The 25,865-nt window shown below is 46.3% G+C and overlaps 1 protein-coding gene across 2 annotated transcripts in view; it reads right to left on the reverse strand.

Annotated features, from left to right (window-relative positions):
* Window positions 1-3,105: 3,105 nt before the first annotated feature.
* The window catches only part of U2AF1L4 (U2 small nuclear RNA auxiliary factor 1 like 4), a 71,531-nt gene continuing 48,771 nt past the window's right edge, over window positions 3,106-25,865 (reverse strand). The window contains exons 6-8 of one of the 2 annotated variants that reach the window (XM_086929981.1): window positions 19,797-19,930; window positions 5,709-5,804; window positions 3,106-4,129 (exon numbers count right to left, since the gene is read on the reverse strand). In XM_086929981.1, coding sequence (XP_086786107.1) covers window positions 4,003-4,129; window positions 5,709-5,804; window positions 19,797-19,930 — 357 coding nt within the window. In that variant the 3' untranslated portion in view covers window positions 3,106-4,002. Of the gene's footprint in view, window positions 4,130-5,708; window positions 5,805-19,792; window positions 19,931-25,865 lie in introns of both variants that reach the window. The other variant, XM_086929982.1, reaches the window with a different exon arrangement.

Here is a 25,865-nt window from a genome sequence, read left to right on the forward strand (position 1 = left end):
AGACCTGCAGGTCGCTGGGTCTTTGAACGCATCCCTTCCTTGGTCCATGACACTCTGGAGCATGGGGAGGAATAGACTCCTTGTTTCAGTGGGGAGCAGGGTCTATAAGAGGAAGCATGCTTTTGATTTTCCCTCCTCACAGTTTGACTCCATAAGCCGCTGCTGTGTTCCTGACGACCATGTTACAGGCCCCAATGTCATCTGGCGGCGAAGGCCTCGAAGGATACGTCCCCACGGCCTCTTCTGGGTTTTCGGCGTCGAGGTCCTGCCACTCCAGATCCTGTGCCATCGAGGATGCCGACCCGAAACTCGTTCGCTGGTCAGTCTATTTCTTCCTCGTAGCATAGGCCCTCTTCCTCTAGGTGTTCCTGGGGCTTGGGAGTTTTCGGTGGTTCTTCGGCATCAAACTCATCTTCCGCTTCTATTTCGACGATAGTCATTGGCGGGTTAGACTGAATCGTGAACTTTTTTATTTTCTAGTCGAACTCTCTCTTCCTTTGCAGGATGGTCTCCGTTTCGGCCTCGAGACTTCTCTTTTTTTCTCTCCATCTCGGCGGCATGTTCGGCGTCTAGCGTTTCGGCCGATCTCTTCGACATAGTCGTCAAAGCAACCTTCGGCTCCTTCCCCTTTGAAGTCGAGCGGTCCTTTTCAGGAACAAGCTTCGATGACCATGTCTTTTCACTGGTCTTTGCCACCTGGGAGTCCTTTTCAAAGGATCTGCTGGGCTGGTTTTCCTTGGATGCAGATGCAGCAGTCGAGATTTTCGGCACCAGTCCTCCATTCGAGGACTTACACTGTTTTTCGAGAGTCTGACTCAGGCTTTCGAGAGTCTGTCGGGCGTTTAGGGGTTGACGTATCTCCTACCTCTTCAGATGTTTTCTTATCAGTCTCTAATACCGTGTAGTCATCTGGTCCCTCGGCGATGTTGTCCTCTTAGTCGCTGGAGAGGCCCAGGTCCCGAAGCGACTGAGGTTGGCCTTTGCCTTGCATGGTGTAGTTAACTTTCTTTGTCTCTCTCTAACCCAGAGTGTCTTTCGGGTGAAGGCAGAGCAGGCGTTGCACTCCTTGCTCTCGTGGTCAACTGGCAGACAGAGGTTGCAGACCGGGTGCTGGTCCTTCTGCGCATATTTGTGGTGGCAGTTTCGGCAGAATTTCAAAGGTGTTTTGTCCATTCCTGCGCTTAGGGGGCCCCCTGTGTGCGCATTCTCCGTTGGACGTCGAAGATCTCGAAGTTCTCCTCCTTAGTCGTCCCGGCTTGGTGATCTTGTGCCTCGGCATCTTCTCTAATCTTTTCAGTGTAAAATTTGTCTTTTTCCTCTTCTTTCCTCCAAAAACACTGGAGCCCCTCGGTGATGATCCCGACCCAACGGCGGAAAAAATTATCTGAAGATGGCGCCCAAAGGTGGGAGCTTCCGCAGGAAGCGTGCCAACGTCACAGACGTCAACGCCCACCTGGCCTACCAAAAAAAAATAAAAATAAATACGATTCCGGCCCAACCACTATACCGCGGAATAATGCACAGCATAGTGAATCCATAAAGATTCACGCTGCAAAACTTTCCTTATGGAAGGAGTTTGGGCTAAATGTTTTCAGTGTCTGGATTAAAGTAAAGCTTCTGCTTTGCATCCAATCTGTCCTTCTAAAAGTCCAAGATTGGTTCGGGGATCTGACATATCTACTTTTGATTTTGGCATTGAAAGTTTCGGTGCTGAACTGGCTTTGTCCCTGGAAGCGGAAGGTGTTGGCTCCTAAGGGGATTTTGTTTTGGGACAGAGTATTTCAGCTCTGAACCAAATTTTTATTTCAGAGCAAAATGATTTGTCTCGGTTCGATTCAGAGCCGGAAGGCTTCACTACTTGTTTCAGTGGCGGGGTGTTAGAAACGTCCTCTCTGTGCCAACCAAGGCTCGAAGACAGGTGGTCGCAGTATTCTTTGCGAATGGAGTCCGTTCCAATGGATAGACGGGGCTAGGCCCAAAGGCCACCCACAAGGTTTTTGACCGAAGATGAGACTTTCAGATCGAACGGATATGCAGAAAGAGGGAAACGCGTATGATAATATAGTCGAGGGTAGAGTGGATTGTGCACCATGGGGTACCCAAAGGACGGTTTCAAACCGGAGCACAGCAATACATTTCCGAACCAGATGGCGGAGAGAAAACAATCTACCATTGGAGACAATGCCCATGCGCACTATCACCAAAAGGAGGATCACCGTACCTCTTCACTAGGAAAGACCTCTTAGAAGAAAAACAACTTGCAAACATCCGGACCCAACACTTGATGGCAGGATTGTGTAAAGCAGGTGCATCTACAGCACACATGCCTCGAACATAACAGTTTCAAGAGTCCATGTGACATGTAAAAACAATGTGGCCAGGGTCCAGTATAGGTACCGTTGTGGGAATAGACTATTCGCAAGCCAAATTAGCAATTAATCTACCCTGACCCCTCAACCCCAATGACCTAGATATCAAATTAGATTACGTCATCAGGTGCTGAAGAATGCCATAGACCGGGTTATTAGCTCACGTTTAGGAAGAAACATGGACCACAAATTTGGGTTTAAGGACCCCCTAGTGTTTTAAGTTGACCTACGTCAGATAAAAGGAAAACCCTAAAATGACAACTTTATTCCTATTTCAGTCCCTTTAGAACTCCATATTGTTAAATTTATACTGAAATTGAGCAAAGCTGTCAAGCCATTATGCAAAAACAGCTTAATATAGGTGAATAACAGGAGCAAGGATGAAGACTGCCACAACAGGATGGGAAATGGCTCAGTGTTTTTAAACGAGGGGTATATGTTTTCTCATTACTTTGAACACACGTACTTTATTAATAGAAACTATACAGGCAGTTCTCATTTTGGTCTAGAGAACTCTCTTTTTAAAGAATCTATCATTGGTAGTATAACTTTAGACTCTTCAGCTACTCACATGCTTAAGATGTTATTTCATAAACATTCAGTTGTAGAAAGGGGTTGGGACCTCAATTTGTTTACAAGAGACCAATGTAAGGCTTGACACATAAAAGGCTAAGACAATAGTTCACTAGCATTGAATCTAGAACATGTAACAATAAATCACCAGCAGCCAACAGACATTGTTTTTCCTTTGGAGAAATCAGCATAGAAACTTTAATACATCCAAAGTTACATTTTCTGTAGAAAAACAAAAATAAAATTAAAAAAAATATATCAAACCTTGGTGATACAATGAAGCTGTGAACAACGAGTAGAGAAGCTACTGAGGAAGGGGCTTGAGTTGTGTTGTAGAAGAGGAACGCAGAAGCTGATGAGGTGGAAGAAGTTGAGAGCAAAAGAAAACATGAATTACAAAAGGATTGTTGGATGCCCTGTAATCACAAATCACAGACGGATTAGGGCATGTGATGTGAGAAATACACTGAAGCAACCATCTCTCTAGTTAATGGGGAGATAAAGAAAGGAGTCGGCAAAGATATTATCAGCACTCTGGACAGCCAGTTGGACAAAGCAAGTATGGAGCTAAAACCCTAGCCATGAGGTCCATTTACCAGTCATGGAGATTACAGATTAATCAGCTTCGGGGTTGTGGACCCTGAAAGCTAGGCATATATTTGCGTGCCTAGAAAGGAGATTCTCTGGAAACAGATTGGGCAATCTAAAGTTGGAGGAGGGCAGAAGAAATATTACACGATTAGGCCATACACACATTCAGTTTCTAAGTAATCAAGCAGAGGTTTTTTACAGCCCGCTCACCAGCCCTCAGCAGTTAAACAGTCTCCACAGATGCAAACATCTCTCCTGTGTTGAAACACTGAGGGCGAGATAATCTTCCCTCCATGGAGTTCAAACTCGGCCTCAAAAGCTTCAATTCAGAATCGCTGCTCATCCGCACCACTTCTAGCAACTCATGCAGATCTGCTGGGGGTCTCATTTCTGCAGGTTCATAGAAAGAAGAGCAAGTAGACTTCCACTCATATCTGCCAGAGGAAGGAAAGAGGTGTGAAGATAGCATTCAGAAGCGTCCATGGCGCGGTCCTGGAGAACGAGATCGTCTGCGGATCCTATCGTTGGGGCGGTGCCGGTCCGGGGGAGGAGGTCTCCCTCCTCCCTTAGGAGGGGAACGAGGCTCAGAACGCCCCCTGCAAAATAAGAAAAGACCACTTAAATCAAGAGGAAAGCTAGAAGAGGCAAGAAATTTGAAGTACAGGAATATATGGAAAGACTACATCGGGGCTCTTTTTGCATTAGGGTCTACTGCAATTTACACGCACACACACACACGGAACCTCTACGAGTCTCCTCCAAATCAGTCCCCATGCTCTGTCATGTATAAAGCAAGTTATCAAGAGTCCATGTCCTGCAACTTTATTTACAACATTGCAGGAATATGAAATCTACAGTCTGTGTACAGTCACCTACTGGCTACAAATATACTTTGTACCGGCCAAGGGTGCTACTTCTTCAGGTAGCTCAGTAACAAAAGCCTGAGCACCCTCTGTCATAGGGCATGACTTACCCCTCAGGGTGTCATCCAGGTAAATCATTATTGTGCTTAAACACTGGAAGACAATTTCATTAACTACCTACAATCTATCACAAAACATCATAACCCCTAAAAAACATGGACATCTTAGGCATCAATCAATGCTCCTGGTATAGCACACTGACTTCTGTTTTTCCAAGCCTGAAAAAAAGCTTTGGGCCGGGGCGGCCGCCTAAATGTAAGCAATTCTTGAATTCAACAAAGGCAAGAAAAGACTAGCATTCCAGAACCTCTCCCTCCTGGAGGGAAACCAGAAGCAAAAGACTGGGCTTGTGTAATGAAAAACAGACAACGTCGCCATCCACGATGCAGTATTTTCCATACTGCCAATCAATACAGCCAGGCCAATCATTGAAACAAACAGCATCACTGTTTAAAAAAGGAGAGATGGCTCAACGAGACGGACAGCTGCAGGTATACATGTGATTGTATAACAAATGATAACATTTCTAGGTGAGTATTCTGTTTCATATGGCTCAGTACAGAACTAAAACCGTATAAGAATCCAGGAAACATGGAGATTTTTCTGTTAAATAAATGTGGCTGTATACACTAAAATTAATTGTTTTCACACCACCCAAAATAAACAGGAATAAACACTGATAAAAAAAGAAAACAAAATTGATCTACTTCAGACTCAAATGAGCGGTCTAACTGTATTATTTAAATAACGCTCCATACCTCTAACGAACTATAAAGCGACCCAGTTTGTACCATGTTCCTCAGCGCCCTTCGTAGTGTATACTTGAAAGAAGAATGTATAGTATAGCCTACATCTGGTGTGAGAGGTGCAAGAATTGAAATGACGTGGACGAAGCACACAGCACCTAATATCAGAGCACATGATGTTGAGCGGAAGCATAAGACGCCTTCGCACCTGTAGGTATATACCAGGTTCAGGGTGGACATAGTCCATATACAACCAGTTGTGGAAGTTTGTGAATGTGGAATCCACTCAACAGCACAGAAAAAAACTCTTAAAAATTACTCCCTCATGCTAAAAAGAATCCCTCAGGCACCTTCGTGCCATGACTCAGGGCGAGTTACCATGACTAAGCTGTGACTTTCAGGATAGGTCTACTACATAACACCGACGTACGGTGGTGGGTACACTGAGCCACTTGTACATTACATTTCAGTACACAAAATAAATGGGCTTGGCACCAAGAACTTGCCTCCTACGACGAGCATGGCCGTACAGCTGGCGACGAAGATTACTGGATATGGGCTTCAGGTGCATGAAATTACAAAACCCTCCACGGGTGCACTCCCTGCAAAAGGAGACAGATGTTAGAAGACAAAAATGTGCAGTACGAACGCTAGAGGCACTGAGTACAAGCCAAATTTAGGTAAGATATAAATCAATCAGAAGGCAGCCAGAAGCAGAGAGCAGTTGTAGGAAGCTGGCTCTTTATATACTATACCAGAGTGAGGTATAGTGTGCACAGAGTCCAGTGGAACGCAAAAGGGAGGCAGAGGTAAAGTAGATTGCACCTCACTCTGTGGTAGTGTGGTCGAGCAGTAAGGCTTTATCAGAGGACAGTGTTAAGCATTTGATAATATTCTTTTTGTTATTTTATTTCCTAGAACCAAGCAAGCCTGGCACAGGTAAGTGATATATATTTTGCAGAAATTATACAGTAGTAATACAGTTTGGATTGTAATTGTATATGCACTTTGTTTTGAATTACAGTATTGTTATTGAGAAATGCAATGCTTTGTAAATACAGTACGTATACTTTGAATAGGATGTCTAGTTAAATTACAGGTATGTTACTTTTGAGATCATTTTTCTTACACAGTGCAGTATGTCTGGATACTGCACTGGGACATTTCCTGTAAACAGGTAAGTAAAAGCTTTTTTGCTTAACAGTGCAATTTAAAGAATTTAAGGTTTTCCAACTCCAAACTTCGAAACTTTTCACAGAAAAAATGTCAATGTTATCCTATGGAGGAAAATAGTGTAAACGGTTTAAAAGGTAAATACTTTGTTGTGGGAGTTGTTGTTCTGGGGTTAGGACCAAAGGATGCACTCTTGTGGCACTAGGTCGGCCGGGTGCAGTGTGTTGAGGCCCAATGTTATGGGGGATAGGGGCCTCCAGTTGTGGCTGCTGGCGAGCAGGCCACAAGGTTGTGGAAGCCAAGCTCCTGGTGTTAGGCTCAGGGCAAAGGGGGTCCGGTTTAGAACACAAAGTGCACCCGCAGCGGCAGCTGGGTGCAGGGTGTTGGTTATGGCATAGAGTGCCCTGTTTTTTTCAGTGGGGATTTTCGGTTTTGGTTTGTAGCTGCAGGCTCGGTCCAGAAAGACATCCGGGAGGAACCAACCGCTGGGCAGGTAAGTTGGAGGGCTCTGGAACATAGGTGAACCTCAGGTTCTTTTCTCCAGGGCTGCTGGATGCACGGCTGTCTTGAGGTCTGATTTCACTTTACCGTGCCACTTGCGATGGGGGGGTCTCTGTGCAGAGGCAGCAAGCGACGTCGGGAAGTCCTGGAGGAGTTAACCCATGGTGGATTTAGACTCTGGAGCGCTGGGGGACCTCGCTGGGCCACTCTAAGGTAGCGACGGGTGCAGTGGTGGTTCCAGGTGTCTGGTTTCTTTTTCCTCAGCACGCTCAGAGTCTTTCTTTGGTGTTTCTTCTGAACATAGCTGCTGTTCACAGACGATCCGGTCTTTGTTGAAGGCAGTCAGTCCTCCCAGGGGTTCCGGAGGTCGCTGGCTGCAGGACAAGACTATTTTTGGCACAGGATCTCTGGAAACTGCAGACGGGCCAAGGGCCAAGTCAGTTGTTCTCTACAGTCTCCTCTGCTGGGCGTCTTCTTTTGTCCTTTTTCTTCTTAGTTTGCAGGAATCTGAGTTCTTGGTTCAGGGCTGCCCCCTAAATACTGTAGTTATGGGGCGTTTTAGGGGTCGGAGGTCAGAAGCCAATGGGCTACTGACCTTAGGGTGACTATGTCATCCCCAAGTAGTTGGCGCAGTTTTCCAGGCACTCTATGAAACTGGAAGCAATGCAGGAGGGTGGATGCTTCTATAGCGGTCGTGACTTTGTCCCATGTTTTAACTACGCCGTCCGAAAACCGATCCCCCACCTTGTGAATGCCCAGCGCTCTGAGCGCACGTACGACTCCCTTATCACTGCAGGGGGTCAGCTAGACCGCCCAATCCACTGGCATTTCCGGAGAATACAACCGTGCCCCTGCCTGCTGTTGTAATAAGCAGTGCCAGTCATGCCGCATCGAGTTCAGGGAATCCAGAATCCCCGTTGTGCGATCCGCCGTCTCGAAGATGACGGCCGGGAGGGGAAGAGGGTCAGCAAACAACCTCTCAAGCCTGAGATATGGAATGTCATCTGCGCCTTGGATCCAGCTGTGAGCCTGCACACACTGCGCCGCCCTGTAGCAGAGTTCTAGGTCTGATGCACCCAAGCCCCCCAGGTAGTATGGCAGTGTGAGAACCCACCACTGAACGCGAACCTGCTAACTCGCCCAAGCCAGCCTAACCATCGATTTGTTAAGTCTGGCGAGGAAGGAACGCGGTAACACTATTGGTATTTTTGTGTACAGGAAGAGGAATCTGGGCAATACTACCATCCTAATGATGGATACTTTCCCTGAGTAGCGACAGCGGCAGTCCAATCCAAGTTTCGACATCGTCCTTTAACTCCGCTACGGCCGTCCCATTATTTTCTCTGAAAACTATTTCCGAGTGTGTGCAATTTGATGCCAAGATACCGAACCGACTAGTCGGACCACGATAGCGGGAATTCCATCTCGAACGGCGTCATGGAGCGTGTAAGCGGGAAGGCAATGGATTTAGACCAGTTAACCTTCAGCCCGGAGAGTGCCCCAAAACGCACCACCTCTCGTAGAACCGCAGAGAGGTGGTTTTCAGGGTCCTTCACATAACAGGGTGTCATCTGAGTACGTGCAGACCACGATTTCATAAGAGGGGAAACAGACGCCCCTGTGGCTGTGACAGTCCCTGAGCGCGCACGCCAGGGGCTCAGTGATTAAACCATATAGCGTCGGCAACAGCCCTAGCGAGTGCCCCTAGTGATGGAAATACCATCTGTGAGTAGATCCCCCAAACAAATGCGCGTGGTAGGAGCGGAATATAACACCCCAATCATTTGCAAAAAAACAGGGCCAAGTCCCATCCGGGTCAGCACCGATCTCCACTCCACCGAATCAAATGCTTTCGCCATGTCCAGGAAAACAGCAATGGCCTTCGTGTCCTGTCGGACATGTTGTATTGTGCCGAAGACCGTGCGGATATTAGAAGTGAGGTTCCTGTCAGGAACAAACCCCGCCTGTTCCGGGGCAACTAGAATCGCGGTCAACAGGGCCAAGCGGTTAGCTAAAATCTTCGCGAACAACTTGGTGTCCACGTTGAGCAGATAGAAATCAGACTTGCTGCTTTCATCATGGATACACTAGTCATGTAATTTTCACCCCTTTGCAACTCTTCTGCCAGAGCATGGAAATCCTAGAGCAGGTATTGAACCATATACGTGGCACGTGCCCTAGCTAGAAGGGTGAAATGGAGGAAACTCATGACCTCGTAATTGCTCCCTCCACGGGAAAGGTAAAGGGAATGGATATTGATGCAATGAAGAAGCGTACGCAGGTAAGGAAAGAACTGTTCTTTATTCTTCATCACCACCACAGTTCAAGTCAGCTGTGGAACTTTCGTAACAATGCATCGTAGGATACAATAGTGGGAGAAAAAGGCGGGGTTGGGGGAGAGTGAACAAAGTATGATTATAACACCTCTTATGCAAGGAAGGGAAAATAGGAAGAGAGAAAAAGGAAAGAAGGAGAAAGGGGAGAAAAGGAAGCAAAATGTACAGAGAGAAATAAACATGAATACAATTGCATAGATAATTTATGAACTAACAAGAACCCACATGAAGGAGTGACTGCTACAGTGCTGCCAGAGCTACAAGGGGGTTTGCAAAAGACGATACTCATGTTAAGCTGTAGTCTTTGACCCAGGCAGGGAATGTCTTGGTTCTCTGGGAACCCCTGGGAACTTGAGGTACATCTTCCCCTCTGGCTCCACCTTGATCAAGAATGGCTCCGGATACTCTCTCCAGCTTGTGGAGAGTGATTCTGTCCATACCCCAAGTTTGGCCATTCTCAAGATGGACCAGGTTTTCCCCCACTTTGATAATTTAGAAAGGATCAGAAAATCTGTAGGCTTATCTCCTACTGGGTTTTGGGAGGTCGACACAAACCAAATCTCCTTCCTGAAACCCATAAGACTTGACACGCTTAGTTTGATCATATCTGTTCTTATATTTGATCTGATGTTCACTCTTTCCCCTGGAAATGTAATTCTGGTCCACCGCACATGGACTATTATTTTTCAAACTGGGGGGGGGGATAATCTGGTCTTTGGTGCTCTGCCTTTCAAAGACATGAATGGAGAGATTCCTGTGACGCTATTGGGAGTAGAGCGATTCGCCCAAATGGTTTCTTGTAAAGCAGATAAAGCAGAAGTGCCCAGAGATTCAGCGCTTTGTAAACATGCTTTAAACATTGTTCATCCGCTCCACCAGTCCATTGGCAGGGGGAAAATACAATGATGTTTTCGGGTAAACTATGCCTAAATTACCCAAGAAACTGTTTTCAGAGGTGAATTGTACTCAGTTGTCCATGATTAAAACATAGGGAATACATTAGTCAAACAATGTTCCTTCAAGAACGCTAGAATGGCTTCTGTGTCAATTTGGTGCACACACTTTAAAACTACCTATCTGGAGTGATAATCCTCAATGAAGGGTTCTTTGAGCATTTTGAGATTAATGTGGCCCAATAATGTCCAGTGCTAATTTAGACCACAGATTAATGGGAACTTCTACCGGGAAAAGAGGAGCTTTGTGTGTGTGTGTGGTGAATTCTATCACTCTTACCACACTCAAAACAATCTCACAATGTTCTGTGTCATGGAATCCATTCCTAGCCACCAATAATCCAGGCGTACCTTGTTCTTGCTGAGGCTGCGTCCTAGATGACAATTTTCTCGCTTAACCTCACAGGAGGAATGATTTTCTCCCCTCCACCTACTGTCCCTTGCTGTATATTTAGTTCAAGTCGCACCTCCCAGTACTTGAATAGTGACGCCGGGACCTCACTTTTAGTGGTGGGCCAGCCCTCCCTTATGTACTCTTTACGGGACTTCATCTCATCTGCTCCAACACAAGCTTCCCATTCCTCCTTATTAAGGCACATTACTTTAAAACGATCTCGCCACACTCCCCATTGTTAGATTCATCCTCCAGCTGAGTGCCCTATGCCAGTGGTGTGGGTACAGGTGCCTCAGCCCTTAACCCCTACAGTACCCAGGTCCATTTCCGGGCACTGGTAAGTTCAGTGCTACCATTAAGAGTATATGGTGCTGGGAGGTCGCCATTACGAACTCCACAGCACCATGATGGCTGCACTGAAGACTGAGAAGTTCAGTAACAAACATCTCAGCACATTAAAATCATACTGATGCCAGTGTGGGATTTAATGTAAGATGCACGACAGAGGAAAACTTAAGTTGCACCCTGAACCTAACCCACAACCAGTGTCCTGACTGAGAGGCTGCCAACCCAGCAGACATGTTGCTGGACCCCTGGGTAGAGCGCCATCAGCTCTTGTGGGTCTGCAACAATGCACATCCCGGGGCGAGGTGCTACCACCAGACAGGTTTTTGGACCCCTGGGTAGAGAGCCCTCCGTACCCTGGGTCTGGAAACAAAGCACATCCCAGAAAGAGGTGTCATGCCTCCTCCCACAACATAGGAAGGGTCCTCAAAGAGGGAGCTTTAAAGGCTGGCCGCCTTGGTTAGCTGCACCCAGCCTTTTGTTGCCACCAGCAACTGGCTCCCACCAGTTCTGACCCCCATTTTAAGGGTGAGAACTAGCAGGAAAACCTATCTAGGAAGGGAGGTGTGCCCAACTGCCAACTCCACCCCTCAGGTGGGAGAGACTAGGTGAAGCACACATCTCAGTTCCTGCCATTTTGAAGATGGGGGACCACTCTAATCAGGAAGAGGCCTATGCTCCCCTCCCACTTGAGAAAGGCATGGGGGTTTAGATACCCAGGGAAGGGAATAATTGGTCCCAACCTGCACACCCCTGTAATGCCCTAAATTTAGAGGCACCCCTGAACCGTGGCTCTTTAGATTAGACGTGACACGGAGGAGGACCGAAGAGCTGTGCTGCAGAAGTGGACAACAACTGCTTTGGCTCCACGCCTCCCAACCGGTCTCCTGCTTTGAACCTGGTGTGTCCTACAAACAGCTGCCTCCAAGAACCTCCAGAGACCTCCCCTGCCTTCCAAAGAACTCTAATCTCATCTGGACACCGGATTTGTCCAAACGCCAACCCAAGACAGGACTCCAGATCCGACTGGATCAGTGAGTTCTCACCACTCTGCACCCGAAGCCCCAGGTCCGAGTTCAAGCTGCCCAACACCCCAGCAAGGTCCCCCTGGTGGTCCAGACCTGGGATCAAGCGTTGGACGACATCCACCTCAACCCCCGCAGTCTCATTCCGAAGGGTTCACCCAACAGCGACCAGAACTTGTGAGAAGAACCCAACACGAAAGGACACCACTGCATCCGCAGCTCCTGTGACCAGAAGTACCACACTGAAGGTGTCCAGCAACTCTTCAACTTCATCCTCCAGTAGTTGGAAGATAGATAGATAGATAGATATATACTGCACCAAAGTGAGGTACAGTGTGTATAGAGTCCAAGGGTCTCCAGAGGCTAAAGTTAGATAGAACCTTACTCTTTAACACCTTCAGCGTGGCGCAGATTCCTGCGCTGTGCTGAACGTTCTAATGAGCCAACAGGCTCATGACGGAACGGTTCCGTCATGAGCACAGGCCAACCGACGCTCATGACGGAACCGTTCCGTCAATAGCATCGAAGGGGTTAAAGTGGTAGCTTGGTCGAGCAGTAAGGCAGTATCAGAGGACAGTGTAAAGCATTTGATGTACACACTCAGTCAGCAAATGGTCTTGCACACTAAAGAACTGAACTCTAGGACAATTGTTTTGTATAAAAAATATATTGTTTTATTTCTAGAACCAAGCAAGTCTGTTGAAGGTAAGAATAAACATACTTTTCAGTAGTAAATTACTTGTATGAACACAGTTCAAAATAGCAGTGTAAATTGTACTGGTTTTGGTTACAGTTTTAAGAAAGCAGTTTGCAACACATTGCAGGTATAGTACATTCAATTGAACGTTTTTCTTTTAAAGTAAAATGCAATTAATTACTTTTCAGATTACTTTTGCTTACAGGACTGGATCCTAGATTCAGCCCAGGGACATTTCCTGTAAACAGGTGAGTAAATGCGCTTTGGTTAAAAGGTACGATTTTTAAAGAATATTATTGCATTTCACAAGTTGACACTTAGAAACTTTTTCACATAGAATTACCAATGTTAACCTATGGGAGGAAATTCACTTAGCAGGTAAGTTAGGTTATCGTTACTCTTTCTTACTCAGTGCTGGATCCTGGATTCAGCACTAGGACATTTCCTGAAAACAGTTGAGAAAATGCGTTTTGAATAATCAGATGATTTTTAAGGCATATTTCTAGTTTTCAAAAGTCGCCACTTAGAAACTTTTGGGAGAAAAAGTGTCAATGTTATCCTATGAGGAAAAATTAGTTCTCTGGTTCAAGGTAGGTAATCGGTCTTTTGAGTTAGGGTACTGGGGTTAGACTCTCCCAGGGTCAGTGATGCACTGTTGTTGCACCCTCTGCGGTACTCGGGGTAGTGTTGAGACCTATTGTTATCCTATGGAGGATAGGGGGGCTCCAGTTGGTGACGGCTGGCAAGCAGGCCACAGGGTTGTGGGAGCACATTGGGGACCAAGTTAGCACCTAAGGGGCACCCTCAGCGGCGCTAGGGCAGCCAGGTGCAGGGTGCTGTTTTGTGGTCGGGTGCCCTGTTGATTTCAATGGGGATTCTCCAGGACAAAGAAACACTGCAGGCTCGGGACGTGGATCTTAAAAAGTGCCCACCACTTTGAGGGACAAGTTGGGATGTAGAGGGGTGGTTAGGCAAAGCTGGGTTGGGCACACAAGGCCGTGGGGCGTCTGGTACAGGGGTGCCTTTGGACGTCAGATTTTCTTACCCGCTCTGGTCGCGGTAGGGTGGATCTCGGGTCAGAATCGTTCAAACACGAGCCAGGCTCCGCAGGTGCAGAGTGTGCTGGATTTGCGGTTTCTGGCTGGCACGGGAAGCTGCAGTTTAAACACGTCCAGTGTTCATGGGAGAAACAGCTTGGAAAGTGAATGCAGGCAGGTCATCTGGGGTTTTTGAGGCTGCTGGCCACGACACTCCAGGTTTCGCAGGAGCAGGTTCGAGGGGAGACAGGCCTGTAGGGCTGGGGCCCAGTCAGTGGGTGTCATCCTCTTGTTAGCTTTGCACAGCTTCTCTGCCTTTTATTGTGGTTGCTGGATCTGAGGAAGGAAGGTTCAGGGTGCCCCTAAATACTACATTTAGGGGTGTTACATGTAGGTAAAGGTAAGGGACCAATGGGTCTTTTCCCTGGGTGGGGTACACACCCTATTTTGCCACTCTGGTGTGAGGGCGCCAGGAGCCTGTCCCTGGTTGGCTGGGTCCCCCCATCCTCAAGATGGCGGGACTCTAGGTTGTGCTTCACCTCACCTCCCCCACCTTAGGAGTGGAGTCGGCAGAGGTGGGCACACCTCTCTTCCTCACTTTGTTTTTCCCGCCAGGTCTTACGCCCAAAGCGGGGGGTGGAACCAGTGGGGACAAGTTGCTGAGAACAGCAAGTGGTCTGGAGAGGCTCACAAAGCCGGTATGCCTTTGAAGCTTCTCCTTCGTGAGCCCTGCCAATCCTGGGCGAGGAGGCTTGGCACCTCGTCCCAGGATGTGCATTGTTTCAGGACCCAGAGAGCAGCAAGCTCTCGACCCAGGGGTCCAGAAACTTGTCTGGTGGTGGCAGCAACTCCGTCAGGTCATTTGGAGTTGGTAGAGTTTCAGGGGGCATCCCATAGATGCCCTTTGTCGTGCATTTTACATTAAATCCCACACTGGCATCAGTGTGGGTTAAATGTGCTGAGAAGTTTGATATCAAACTTGTCAGTCTTCAGTGTAGCCATTATGGTGCTGTGGAGTTCGTAATGACAAACTTCCAGCCCCATGCACTCTTAATGGCAGCACTGCACTTACAGTGCCCAGGAATGGACCTGGGTACTGGACGGGGTACAGGCCTCTTGCACCTGTACCCTCACCACTGGCATAGAACACCCAGCTAGAGGGGTGACTGATGTATGCCAGGGCAGTGTTTTGTGGGCATGGCACACAGGGATGTGTGCCATGTCGACTCTGTTTTGTCCGGCACCAAGACACGCAGCCTGCAGGGGCAGTGTGTGTGTCAGGGCGCAGGGCCTCTAACGGTGGCACAATAAGTGCTGCAGCCCTTAGGGACCTTCTCTGTACACAGTGCCCGGAGTACCTATGGTACCATTTACCAGGGGCGGACATGTGGCCAGAGATGCCAATTGGATTTAGGCTTCAATGCAGGTTTAGGGAAGGAACCCAGGCCCTGGGTACCTGATTGGCAGACGCCCAGGGCACACTCAGTCAAAGCACATTAGCAATTCAGCAAAAAGTGGGGGCAAACCATGCAAGAAAGAGGGCACTTTCTCACAGCCTGCAATCGTTTTTCGCGACCAACATCGTTCACTAAAACGCATTGGTCTTGCAACACCTACTAAGCACCCTGCACCCGGCCACCACTGCGCCGCTGGTGGTGTGGACTTGGTTCTAACCTTTGCCCGGATCTTGACCCTAGGAGCTGGGCTCCTGTGACCAGTGGCCTGCCCGTGAGCAGCTCCCAACCGAGGTGCCTCATTGGTTACACACGCAAAAACAATTGATGTACAGAATGCAGAACAATGTCATACATTCACCCCAGTACAGAGATCTGGGCCTAAATCCATCGTTTTTTTGCACTCCACAACACCCCAGTTCAGAAATGGCCGTATGCAAATCAGCCTTAACCCTGTGCCTCATGGGAACAGTCCAGCCTGAACTGCCAAGCCAGGTCTTTCCTGGACCGGAATCAAGCATCCTAGGACCGGTTTCTGGCTATCAGCCGTCTTCAGCCAGGATAGCTTGACACCAGTGGTGTTGAGAGCATGGGACTCGCATCTGAGTGCAAAAAAACGATGGATTTAAGCCCAGATCTCTGTGCTGGGGTCAATGTATGATATAGTTCTACATTCTGTCCATCAACTGTGGTTTTTGCATTTGTCACCCGAGTTCCCAAACCAGACTGTCTCCGTGAGCACCGTATCTGCTCACCGACACTCTTGCCAAATCTGCATGTCTGCACCACTCTGCACCCGACGCACACAGCCAGAGTGGCACAAGACAACAAGGAGATCTCCCCAGCAATCACGACCTGGGTTCTGCTGATCCCCGACCTACCTAGCGTCTCCGACTGACGCCTGCAGCCCCTTTCTGGAGGACCCCCCCCGCGACTGGAGTCAGTAAGAAAAACTTGGTGCCAAAAAATACCGCTGCCCCCGACATCAAACAACCTTTGGATGGCCCAACCGGCGCGTGTCCCGACCTCCCATGACTTCCCAACTTACATCCCCAACCAGTGGTTACCTCCATATCTTCCTCGTCGAGCCTGCAGTTTTTGTTGCAACTGGAGACTACCCATTAAAAACAAGGCACCAGACACCAAAACCGCACCCAGCGCCTCTGTGGGTGCGCCTGGTGTGCTAAATCTGACCACCCTTTGCCTTGAGCCTAACACCAGGGGCTTTGCTCCCACAAACTTGTGGCCTGCTAGTCAGTAGCCACCAACCGGAGGCCCACTATCCCCTACTTGATAACACCGGGCCTCACTCTGCACCCGGCCACCCTAGTGCCACTGAGGGTGTTCAAGTGCACCATTGACCCTGGGAGAACACTGGTTCTAACGCCAGAAAACCAACTCCTAAACATAAGTACTTACCATTAAACCGATAACCTGGTTTTCTCCTACAGGGCTGCATTGACTGCTTTCTAGTGAAATTTGTTTTAAGTGTGGAGTTGGTTTATATGAAACCTTAAGAATCTGCATATGTACAAAAACTGATTTACTTACCTTTTATCTACGAAATGTCACATTGTGATATCTAGGCAGATCACTACGAGTAGAATAAAACGTAAAGTAATCTGAAAAGTAACAAAGTAATCTGAAAAGTAACAAACAAAGTAATCTGAAAAGTAACATACAAAGTAATCTGAAAAGTAACATACAAAGTAATCTCAATGTTAACTGAAAAGTAATACCAATTGTTTTATGAACAAGTGACTTACCTGTAACCAATGCAAATGCATTCAACTGCAATCAAACTGTATTTAACTGCATTATTCTTGCTAAGTACTATTACCATTACCTGTACCAGGCCTGGCTTGTTTATAGAAAATAAAATAAAACTAAATAATATTTTTCATACAAACAAAATTGGCCTGAGTTTAGTCTGAGTGTGTGACATCATTCCTTGCCAAGTGTCTACAATAAATGCCCTCTGATAAAGCCTTACTGCTTGCCTGCTTTACCACAAATAGAGAGTAACTTATTATCTAACGTGACCTCTACCTACCTTTGGGGATCCACTGCAGACTATGCACACTATACCTTACTTTGGTATAGTATATATACAGAGCTGGCTTCCTACACATAGTCAAAAGCACTGTACAAAAGTTGACAGATTACCAAAGTTTGTCAAAGGTCCTTGGTATTTATGGAAATTCTTTATAGGGAATTTAGGATCCTGCCCCATGATTTTTACCATGGTATTCAAATGTGCATATGCTTGCAATGTTCAAGAAACATGCCTAAAGGATATTGTCTGAAACCCCACAACTTAATAGCACACAAAGCAAGACTTATTTTGGAGTTATCAGTTTTGTCAGTCGTGTTGACAGTCTGAAGTCAAATTCAAACTGAAGCAGGCTCCTGCCAAGCACAGCGAGTGTGCTAAAGGTGCAAGGAAGTTTAGTCACCTGAGCTAAGGCAGGCTGCCAGGAGAAGAGATTAGGAAAGGTTCCCCCGGCCAGCCATACAATAGCAGTAGACTTAGCATGAGAAAGAAACATGAGAGCTAGTGAAATCTCACTGTGTAGAAACGCTAAGCGTATGGCACTTGTACGCGGTCTGCATGCCAGACAAAACAAAATAAAGTTTCCCAATACTAAATGGGTAGATCTGACCACCTTCTGTGGGCAATTGTCAACCTTTTACACAGTTTCTATCGCAGTCAACAGAATAAAATAAAGAACATTAAAGTGGGAAATGTCTTAACTACATCATTGGTGGAAGTTTAGTATCCATGATCAGGGCTCGACAAATCCACTCACCCGCTCGCATTTGCAAGGGAGAATGGATGTGGACGAGCTATTTTTAGGTCCTACTCGCCCTTTCTGGCGAGTAGGAAGGCAAACTAACTTTTGTCCTCTGTCTTTGAAAATGGAGCAAAAGTGACAAGATAACAAGATTTAAAGGCATTTTTATTGCTCTCAAAGGGACTGAGCAATAAAGATGCCTTTAAATCTTGTTAACTTGTCACTTTTGCTCCGTTTTCAGAGACAGAGGTCAAGAAAGTTGCAGTTGGGTCGAGGGGATTTTCCAAGTTACTAGACCTGCAGGACTAGTACAATTTTTTAGATTTGTCGAGCCCTGATGATGTATGTCTCATATAGCTGGTTAATGAGGAATGTTACATCGTCCCTCTGACAACTCTCCGGACTACAACTATACAGTCCTGTATGTGCTTTTGTGCATGGGAGAAGAAAGGTTTGCTTCTGCGCCCAAATGCAGGCAAAAGTGACTTCCAGTAGGGGGTGTGACTGGACTAAATGGGTCAAAGGTCATTTGGCACCCAGTGGAACATATCAACTATGCCTGTTCCTGAGAGCTAGCTTCTCTTTGCAAAGCAAACTTTTTTTGTGCTATTCTTAGAAGAAAAAAAACTCATACATTTCTGCATAGTGCATAACAGCAACCGCCCCCCGCCCACCCTCCCCCATGCTACATTTTGATGGTTCTCAGGTTCCTACAAGGAAATTAACAATGTATACCTAGAACAACACATATGGAGCAAAAGGATGCAATTTTCGCACGATTACCTTTTTCCGGAAAAAAAGTTCTAAAAGCACTACAGGACAGAGGCCAGGGTTTTTAGGAAGGGCCTGAAAGTTCTGTTATTTGTTACAGCAATAGGGTTTCTCATAACGCGTTCCACATCTTTACCGAGCAGAGCAAAGGAAGAACCACCTCGTCTATTTGTGCAAACTTTTGGCATGGTTAGACAATTGGCTGTGGCAGAATGATGAGGGTGTAAAGTAGAATGTATTTTTATCCTGTTCTTTAAAGAGTGCAGCTATTACATAGAGTGCAATATGTAGAATGCAAAGGGAAGCCAGTAACGGTAAGCAAGAGTTGGTCAGGCAATGCAATCTAGAAGTTCCTGCAACCAGGAGTGCTGCTGCAGTTTAACCAACCTAAATTCTTTGAAGAGACAAATTGATCCTAAATTTAAGAAAAAGGCATAATCAATTAGTGTGTTTCTCAAGATTGGCACAGACTACCTTGCCCTGGTTTTTTTAAACAGATTTTCCTCACCAGCTGCACACAAAAAAACAGGCAGGTTCAGTGAGGATATTTGGTCAACCAAAGATAATTCAATTTTGACACCTAAACACTTGACCATTATGACAAAAGAGGAGAGGACCGCAGTCTAAATTGGGCATTAGGTCTCTGCACAGAGATTATGTTCACTCTTGAATACCAGTACCTATTTTTTTCAGCACTACGTTTATGTCTGTTAGGTCCCACCTCATACATTTTTAGTATTGTTGGCTTGAGGCCAATTCACCACCCAGCTTTACTAGTGGTTATGTCATCCACTTACACATTAACCAGTCCAACTAGCTTGGCTGGGGGACAAATTAGGTGTTACATAGCGAAGAGACAGTGATGAGCCCAGTGGGACAACATATTGTTAGAGACATTTCTGGGGCCCAGTAAGGAAGCATGTTGGTCGCGCAAGAGTGATTGGTCAGAAAATATTTAAACCACACTAGGTCAGTGTCTAATACCCACTACTCTCAGACGCTTGTCTAGGTCAGCCATATTAACTGCAGCCGATAAATCAAGTTATACCAGTGTATTGATACCATCTTGAACGAATTTACATGAAAATATTTCGAGGGCCATGGTATACTTGCCCCATTTCATACTGCCGGCAACAGGATTCCCTGAAGTCAGTGACTGGCGATAGCTCTGCATGGATGGCCTGGCCATTGAACCAGCGGTTGTTAAGTTCAGCCAGTGCTCGCTCTGCATCCTCTTCTCGCCGGAACTGAGGAGAAAAACAACATTTGAGCACATAGACAAACAATCCTTTTCTGATGCAGCTCACCAGCACGTCCATTTTTGTGTAGGACTTTCAAAATATTAGTGAGAGCTTCTTTCAAAGTGACAGATAGAACTCTCCAAATAAGTCTCTCTCAAGCGGGGACACTGCAGCAGTGTGGCAACCACAGAAGGAATGAACAGCCACCTACTGGCACTCCTTTTACACCAGTTAAAACTTACACTTTCCTTCTCACTTACCACGCAAAGTAGATCTGGTCCAATATTTATGTAAGTAGATGTCTCCAATGTGAAGTTAAAAGCCAAAATTTCACAAGGAGAGGGGTCTGGTTCTTAAGTCGTGAAAAACCCTGTGGAACTCACAAGCAGTTACAGGCATCCATCCACCTGGGGCGTTTCATATATATCTGACAATACACATTGTATCACTCGCGTTGGTGAAAAGAGACCATTTATTAGGCTTGTTGGCACCATATAGTTTGTGGACTTCTATTCGAAGAAAGAAACAATTAAAATGTTTTACTATGAAAACAACTAAGAAACAAATATGGAGATAATGAATCAAATGCGCTGTTTAGATTAGTTTATATTTGATGGAGTTAAGTACGTGAAGAAACTACTGGTCTAAGAGGAGCTGCTCAAGGTTCTTCTATTTATACAGTCCACACTTTTTGTCAACCACTTTCTTCAACAAGTTTCAAAGCCCACACACTTTCCTGTAAGACTTTCCATTGTTGGGATGCACCACATCAGACATGGCTTGATATCCTAATGCCAACACTGCAGTTATGAAGCAGATTCAAAAAAAAGAAAGGAATTTTAGCACATGGATGGCTAACATTGAAAATAAACTGATTTTTTTGGTGGAGACTGGAAAGTGGTGGCCTAAACTAAATTTTAAGGGATTCGTCTAATTGGCCAGGCACATCGTGAATCAGTTTAGCACTGTTCAGCTTCATGTACCTAACACTTTCCCCCACAATCGACACAGCAAAACACATTAGGCAGGATACCACATGTACTTTCTTCACAAAATAAATGCTTTATTTTCTAAAGCGGACTTTACAAATGGGCCTCTCTCCCCTGTTGTCTTCCCCTAATCTCAAACTCCATACTAATGTCATGCACACTGCTGTTTGACTCCTTACACTGACCCTTTCTAAAGCTGCCTCTGTTTTTAGGATCTGCTTTATTATCTGCAAAGCAAAGGAGCTGACAAATCTAATCTATCACAGAAAAAGAATGGAGCAGTCACTCCTACCAAAAACATTCAATAGCAGAACCTCATTCATACTACTACTATGTAGTAGGTTAACGTTTATTTGGGAAGATTCATTTCATAAAACTTACATCCAACAAAAACAGTCCATTATACACACTACTATTGTAGGAGGCTAGCTTAGTATATGGTGTACTTTTTTTTTTTAAGTGAACCACCTTGCACTAATTCAGACAACCCTTATGGGGATATTAGTAGTCTTAGACAACCTTAGAAAGCTCTCAAAGTGGTAGTTATGGAGAGAAGCTTTCAGGCTTATCCAGAAGGATCTAATCATATGGTGTAGGTTACACAGAAAAAAACCAATGTATATAAAAATGGTCTATTTATTACACAACACTCACGTACTTAAGCTTAAGTACGGAAGCTTTGCCCCGACAACCTTGTGGCCTGCTCATGAGCAGCCACCAACCCGAGGCCCCCTATCCCCCATTGGGCCTCTGCACCAGGCCGCCTGAGTGCCGCTGAGGGTGCTTTGAGAGTGCATCCACGACCCTGGGGGCACCCTGGATCTAACCACAGAAACCCAACTCCCACAACCACGTACCTCCTTTTAGACCGATAACTTGATTTGCTCCCGTAGGATTGCATTGACTGCTTGTCTTTGAAAATTCTTAAACCGATAACTTGATTTGCTCCCGTAGGATTGCAGTGACTGCTTGTCTTTGAAAATTCTTCTAAGTGTGGAGTTAGTTTGTATAAAAACTTGAAAAACTGCAAATGTTCAAAAGTGAATTACTTACCCGTTGTCTAGTAAATGTCTCCGTGTGATATCTAGGCAGATCACACTGATTAGCAAAAGTAACTCAAAAAGTAATCAAGAATTAACTAGTATTGTAATCTATTGTACTCAAGAAACCCAAGGCGGATACCAAGAACTTCCGGCCCATCTCCCTGCGAAGGTCATTGAGAAGACAGTCAGCAAACAACTGACCCGCTACCTCGAGAAGAGCAGCATCCTGGACCCGTCCCAGTCAAGGTTCCGCAGCAACCACAGCACTGAAACTGCCGACACCGAAGACATAGGCAACGGAGAAAACGCGGCCATCATCCTCCTGGACCAGTCAGCCACCTTCGAGAAGGTCTGCCACCGCACACGCCTCCACGATGCTGGGATCAAAGAGAAAGCCCTTCCTTTCCGGCAGAACAGAGCGTGCCCCCCCCCCCCTCTGCTCCGAAGCCACAGAGATTACCTGTGGCGTACCACGGGGCTCCTCCCTCAGCCCAACGCTGTTTAACATCTACATGGCTCTGTTCGCCAGACTACACAACCTCAACATCATCTCCTACGCCAAGGACACCCAGCTGATCCTCTCCCTCACCAAGGACCCCCACATCGTCAAAACCAACCTCCATGAAGGAATGAATTCGGTCGCCGAATGGATGAGGAACAGCCGACTGAAGCTGAACTTGGAAAAGGCAGAGATCCTCATCCTCGGATCCACCACATCGGCCTAGGACGACTCCTGGTGGCCGGCCGCACTGGGAACAGCTCAAACGCCAACCAACCATGCAGGCAACCTAGGAGTCATCCTCGACTCCACCCTCTCCATGACTAAGCAGGTCAATGCAATCTCATCCTCCTGCTTCAACACCCTCCGCATGCTCCGCAGGATCTACAAATTGATCTCCACAGGAACAAAAAGAACAGTTACCCAGGCCCTGGTCAGCAGCAGGTTAGACAACGGACACGCCCTCTATGCAGGAGCCTCAGCTAAACTCCTGAAACCTTTTCAACGCATCCAGAACGCCTCTGCACGCCTGATCTTCGGCATCCCTTGCCGCAGCTACATCACACCCCACATGAGGGACCTGCACTGGCTCCCCGTCAACAAGAGGATAACCTTCAAGCTCCTCACCCACGCACACAAGGCACTCCACAACACCGAACCAGCATACATCAACAGATGACTCAGCTTCTACATCCCCACCCGCCAGCTCCGCTGACCTCGCCACAGACCCCCACATCCAAAGAGCATCCTCCGGCGGCAGATCGTTCTCCCACCTCGCCGCCAAGACCTGGAACAACCTCCCCATCCACCTACAGCAGACACAAGAATTGCTGACCTTCAGAAAACTCCTCAAGACCTGGCTCTTCAAGCAGTAGCGGCATTCCCCACCTCCCAGAGAACCTCACGGGTAAGTAGTGAGCTTTACAAATGCTACGATTGAATACAAAGTAACTCAAAAGTAATCCTGATTGACTTCCCTGTATATCAAGCAAATGCATTTGAACCTCCATTCAACTGTAATGAATCACATAACTATTGCAAAGGATTGCCTCACTTACCTGCACCAGGCTGGGCTTAGTTCTAGAAATAAAATCCAACTAAATAATATTTGATACAAACAAATTGGTCTGAATTCAGTCTTTGAGTGTGTGATATCATTTGCTGCCTGAGTGTGTACAACAAATGCATAACACTACCCGCTGATAAAGCCTTACGGCTCGCCCACACTACCGCAAAAAGAGAGTGAGTTGCTATCTAACTTTACCTCTGCCTACCTTTGGGTTCTACTGGTCTATGTGCACACTATACCTCATTTTGGTATAGCATATACAGAGCCAGCTTCCTACAGCCCCCCTCAAACTCCTCCTCTCCCTAGCAGGCCCTCGTGTTGAAGTGCATTAAGGAAACATTCTATAAACATGTTCGCTCCTATTCTCACCAATATGTGCTGCAACATGAAAATTAAATGAGACTGCTAGACACTAGCGAGGCAGAAAGAGATACTTTGACTACGAATCATGGTAATCATAGTCCTAGAACAAAAAGTGGCTGTCATTTCTATCTGGCAAATCTTTGCACACAGTACAATTACTGTTGGCACTCCCCTGGAAGAAACAAGAGCGGATAAAACATCATGAACACCTTAAAAGCACCTCACTAGCTACTGGTAAAAACTAAGATCACATTCAAAGCTTTATGCACCATTCACAAAGATTTCTAGAACAAGATCACAGGGTGATTATGCTATGAACCAACACTGGTTCATAGCATAATCTTCGGTCTGCCAATTCACTGACCACCTGAAAAACAGGGTTCAACAAACAGCACTGCAGATGTCTGGGAACACTGCGCCAGAGATCGAAAAAAGATTGCTCAAAATAGAAAGCTTTACCCCTCCCCTCAATCCAAAAATAAAACCCCCACAACTGAGAAACTCTAAGCGGCTGCCCAAAATTGCTTGCCCATACATGTCACTATATGTGAACCATACAATGGCTAGCATGCTGATGCATAATAATCCAGCACGCAGAACTTACTGGTGACACCTAAACCCAGATTCCAAATCCTCACCTTTCTATGTCCCCATGACAGGAACTCAAGCACCTCAGATATGAGCCGGGGCTCTCAGTCAGAGTTTAAAGGGGTAATCCATGAAGAAAAAGTTCTTTATCCAGTCCTGCACCCCTAACAATAACCAACAATAGGAGTTTTAGAACATTCATGCCTGCCTGGGTATTGAGACATACTGCGACATTCACAGTCTGGGTCCTTTTAATCTAGCAGGAGCGTCATCTTGCAGCCATTTAACATCTTAATGCTGAATGTATTAAAGTCTGAAACTTTATCATATATCTTTATCATGTAACATGTCTTTATTCTCTTTCCTTTCAGCGCCTACCCGCTACAAAAATGCATGTTTGTACAATACATCAATAGCCCTCTCCAATTTGTGTTATTCACCCTATCAGCAGTCAAGCTACGCACCACAGATTCATTTTCTTTTGCACGTAATTTTTTTTTAAAATCCACTGGACAAAAGAACCCCAGATAAGCAGTAAAAATGATACATAGAGGTTTTCTTTTATCAAAATGCCCTGTAATATTCTGCACACTTCACACCGAAATCGGATGTAGTGGACCATAATTTACTTTGGAAAACTACTTTGCTCTAAGAGTAGAGTCAAACGGTTTGAACGAATCTTAAACGTGTAATGTAACAGGTGTGAGCCAAGTTAAACAGTTATGGAAAAGGAACGTTGTGTGTTATGGTAAATATGTACTGGATGAAGTAAACACAGTTTTAAAGGGCGTTGGAACTGCTGACTGCTTCACTCCTTTGTGTAGATTACAGTTTGGGAACTTGTGGACAAGGCAATGCCTCTGGGGCGTGAACTGATGGCCAGGTCTGGGCTTTCCTAGACAGGGGGGCTGCCCCAGGAGATGGAACTATTGTCAGCAGGGCGGATAAGACGCCACTCTCTTGAAGACAGCTTAATAATGAGCCCTTAATACGGGTTTAAGATAATTAGGATTTGTCACTGAGAAATGGGGCAGAGGGACATATAACAATCGTCTGCCGCAACAGACAGAGGTTCGCCACTGGTGTCTTCTGGGGTGTAGCCTGTGGTGGGGACCTTCATTCCTGGACAGGTACGCACAGGTAAGCTCGACAATTCAGCCGGAGTAAGAGGCTCTAGAAATCCATACCTTCATTTTCAAAGTAATGGGTCGCCTCCCAAACCAGGACAGATAGGAGTCAAAACCCCAAACTCTCACTCTAGGCACTTGGGAAACAAACCACCCCCATGTCGCACCCAGAGAGCGCGGTCTTGCAATTTCAGGCCATTCTCATTGCATGAATGCCACGGGAGGTCATGCAGTTTATAAACAGACATGCACGTCTATTTGAA

Source organism: Lissotriton vulgaris, chromosome 7, assembly GCF_964263255.1.
Source record: "Lissotriton vulgaris chromosome 7, aLisVul1.2, whole genome shotgun sequence".
NCBI lineage: Eukaryota > Metazoa > Chordata > Amphibia > Caudata > Salamandridae > Lissotriton > Lissotriton vulgaris.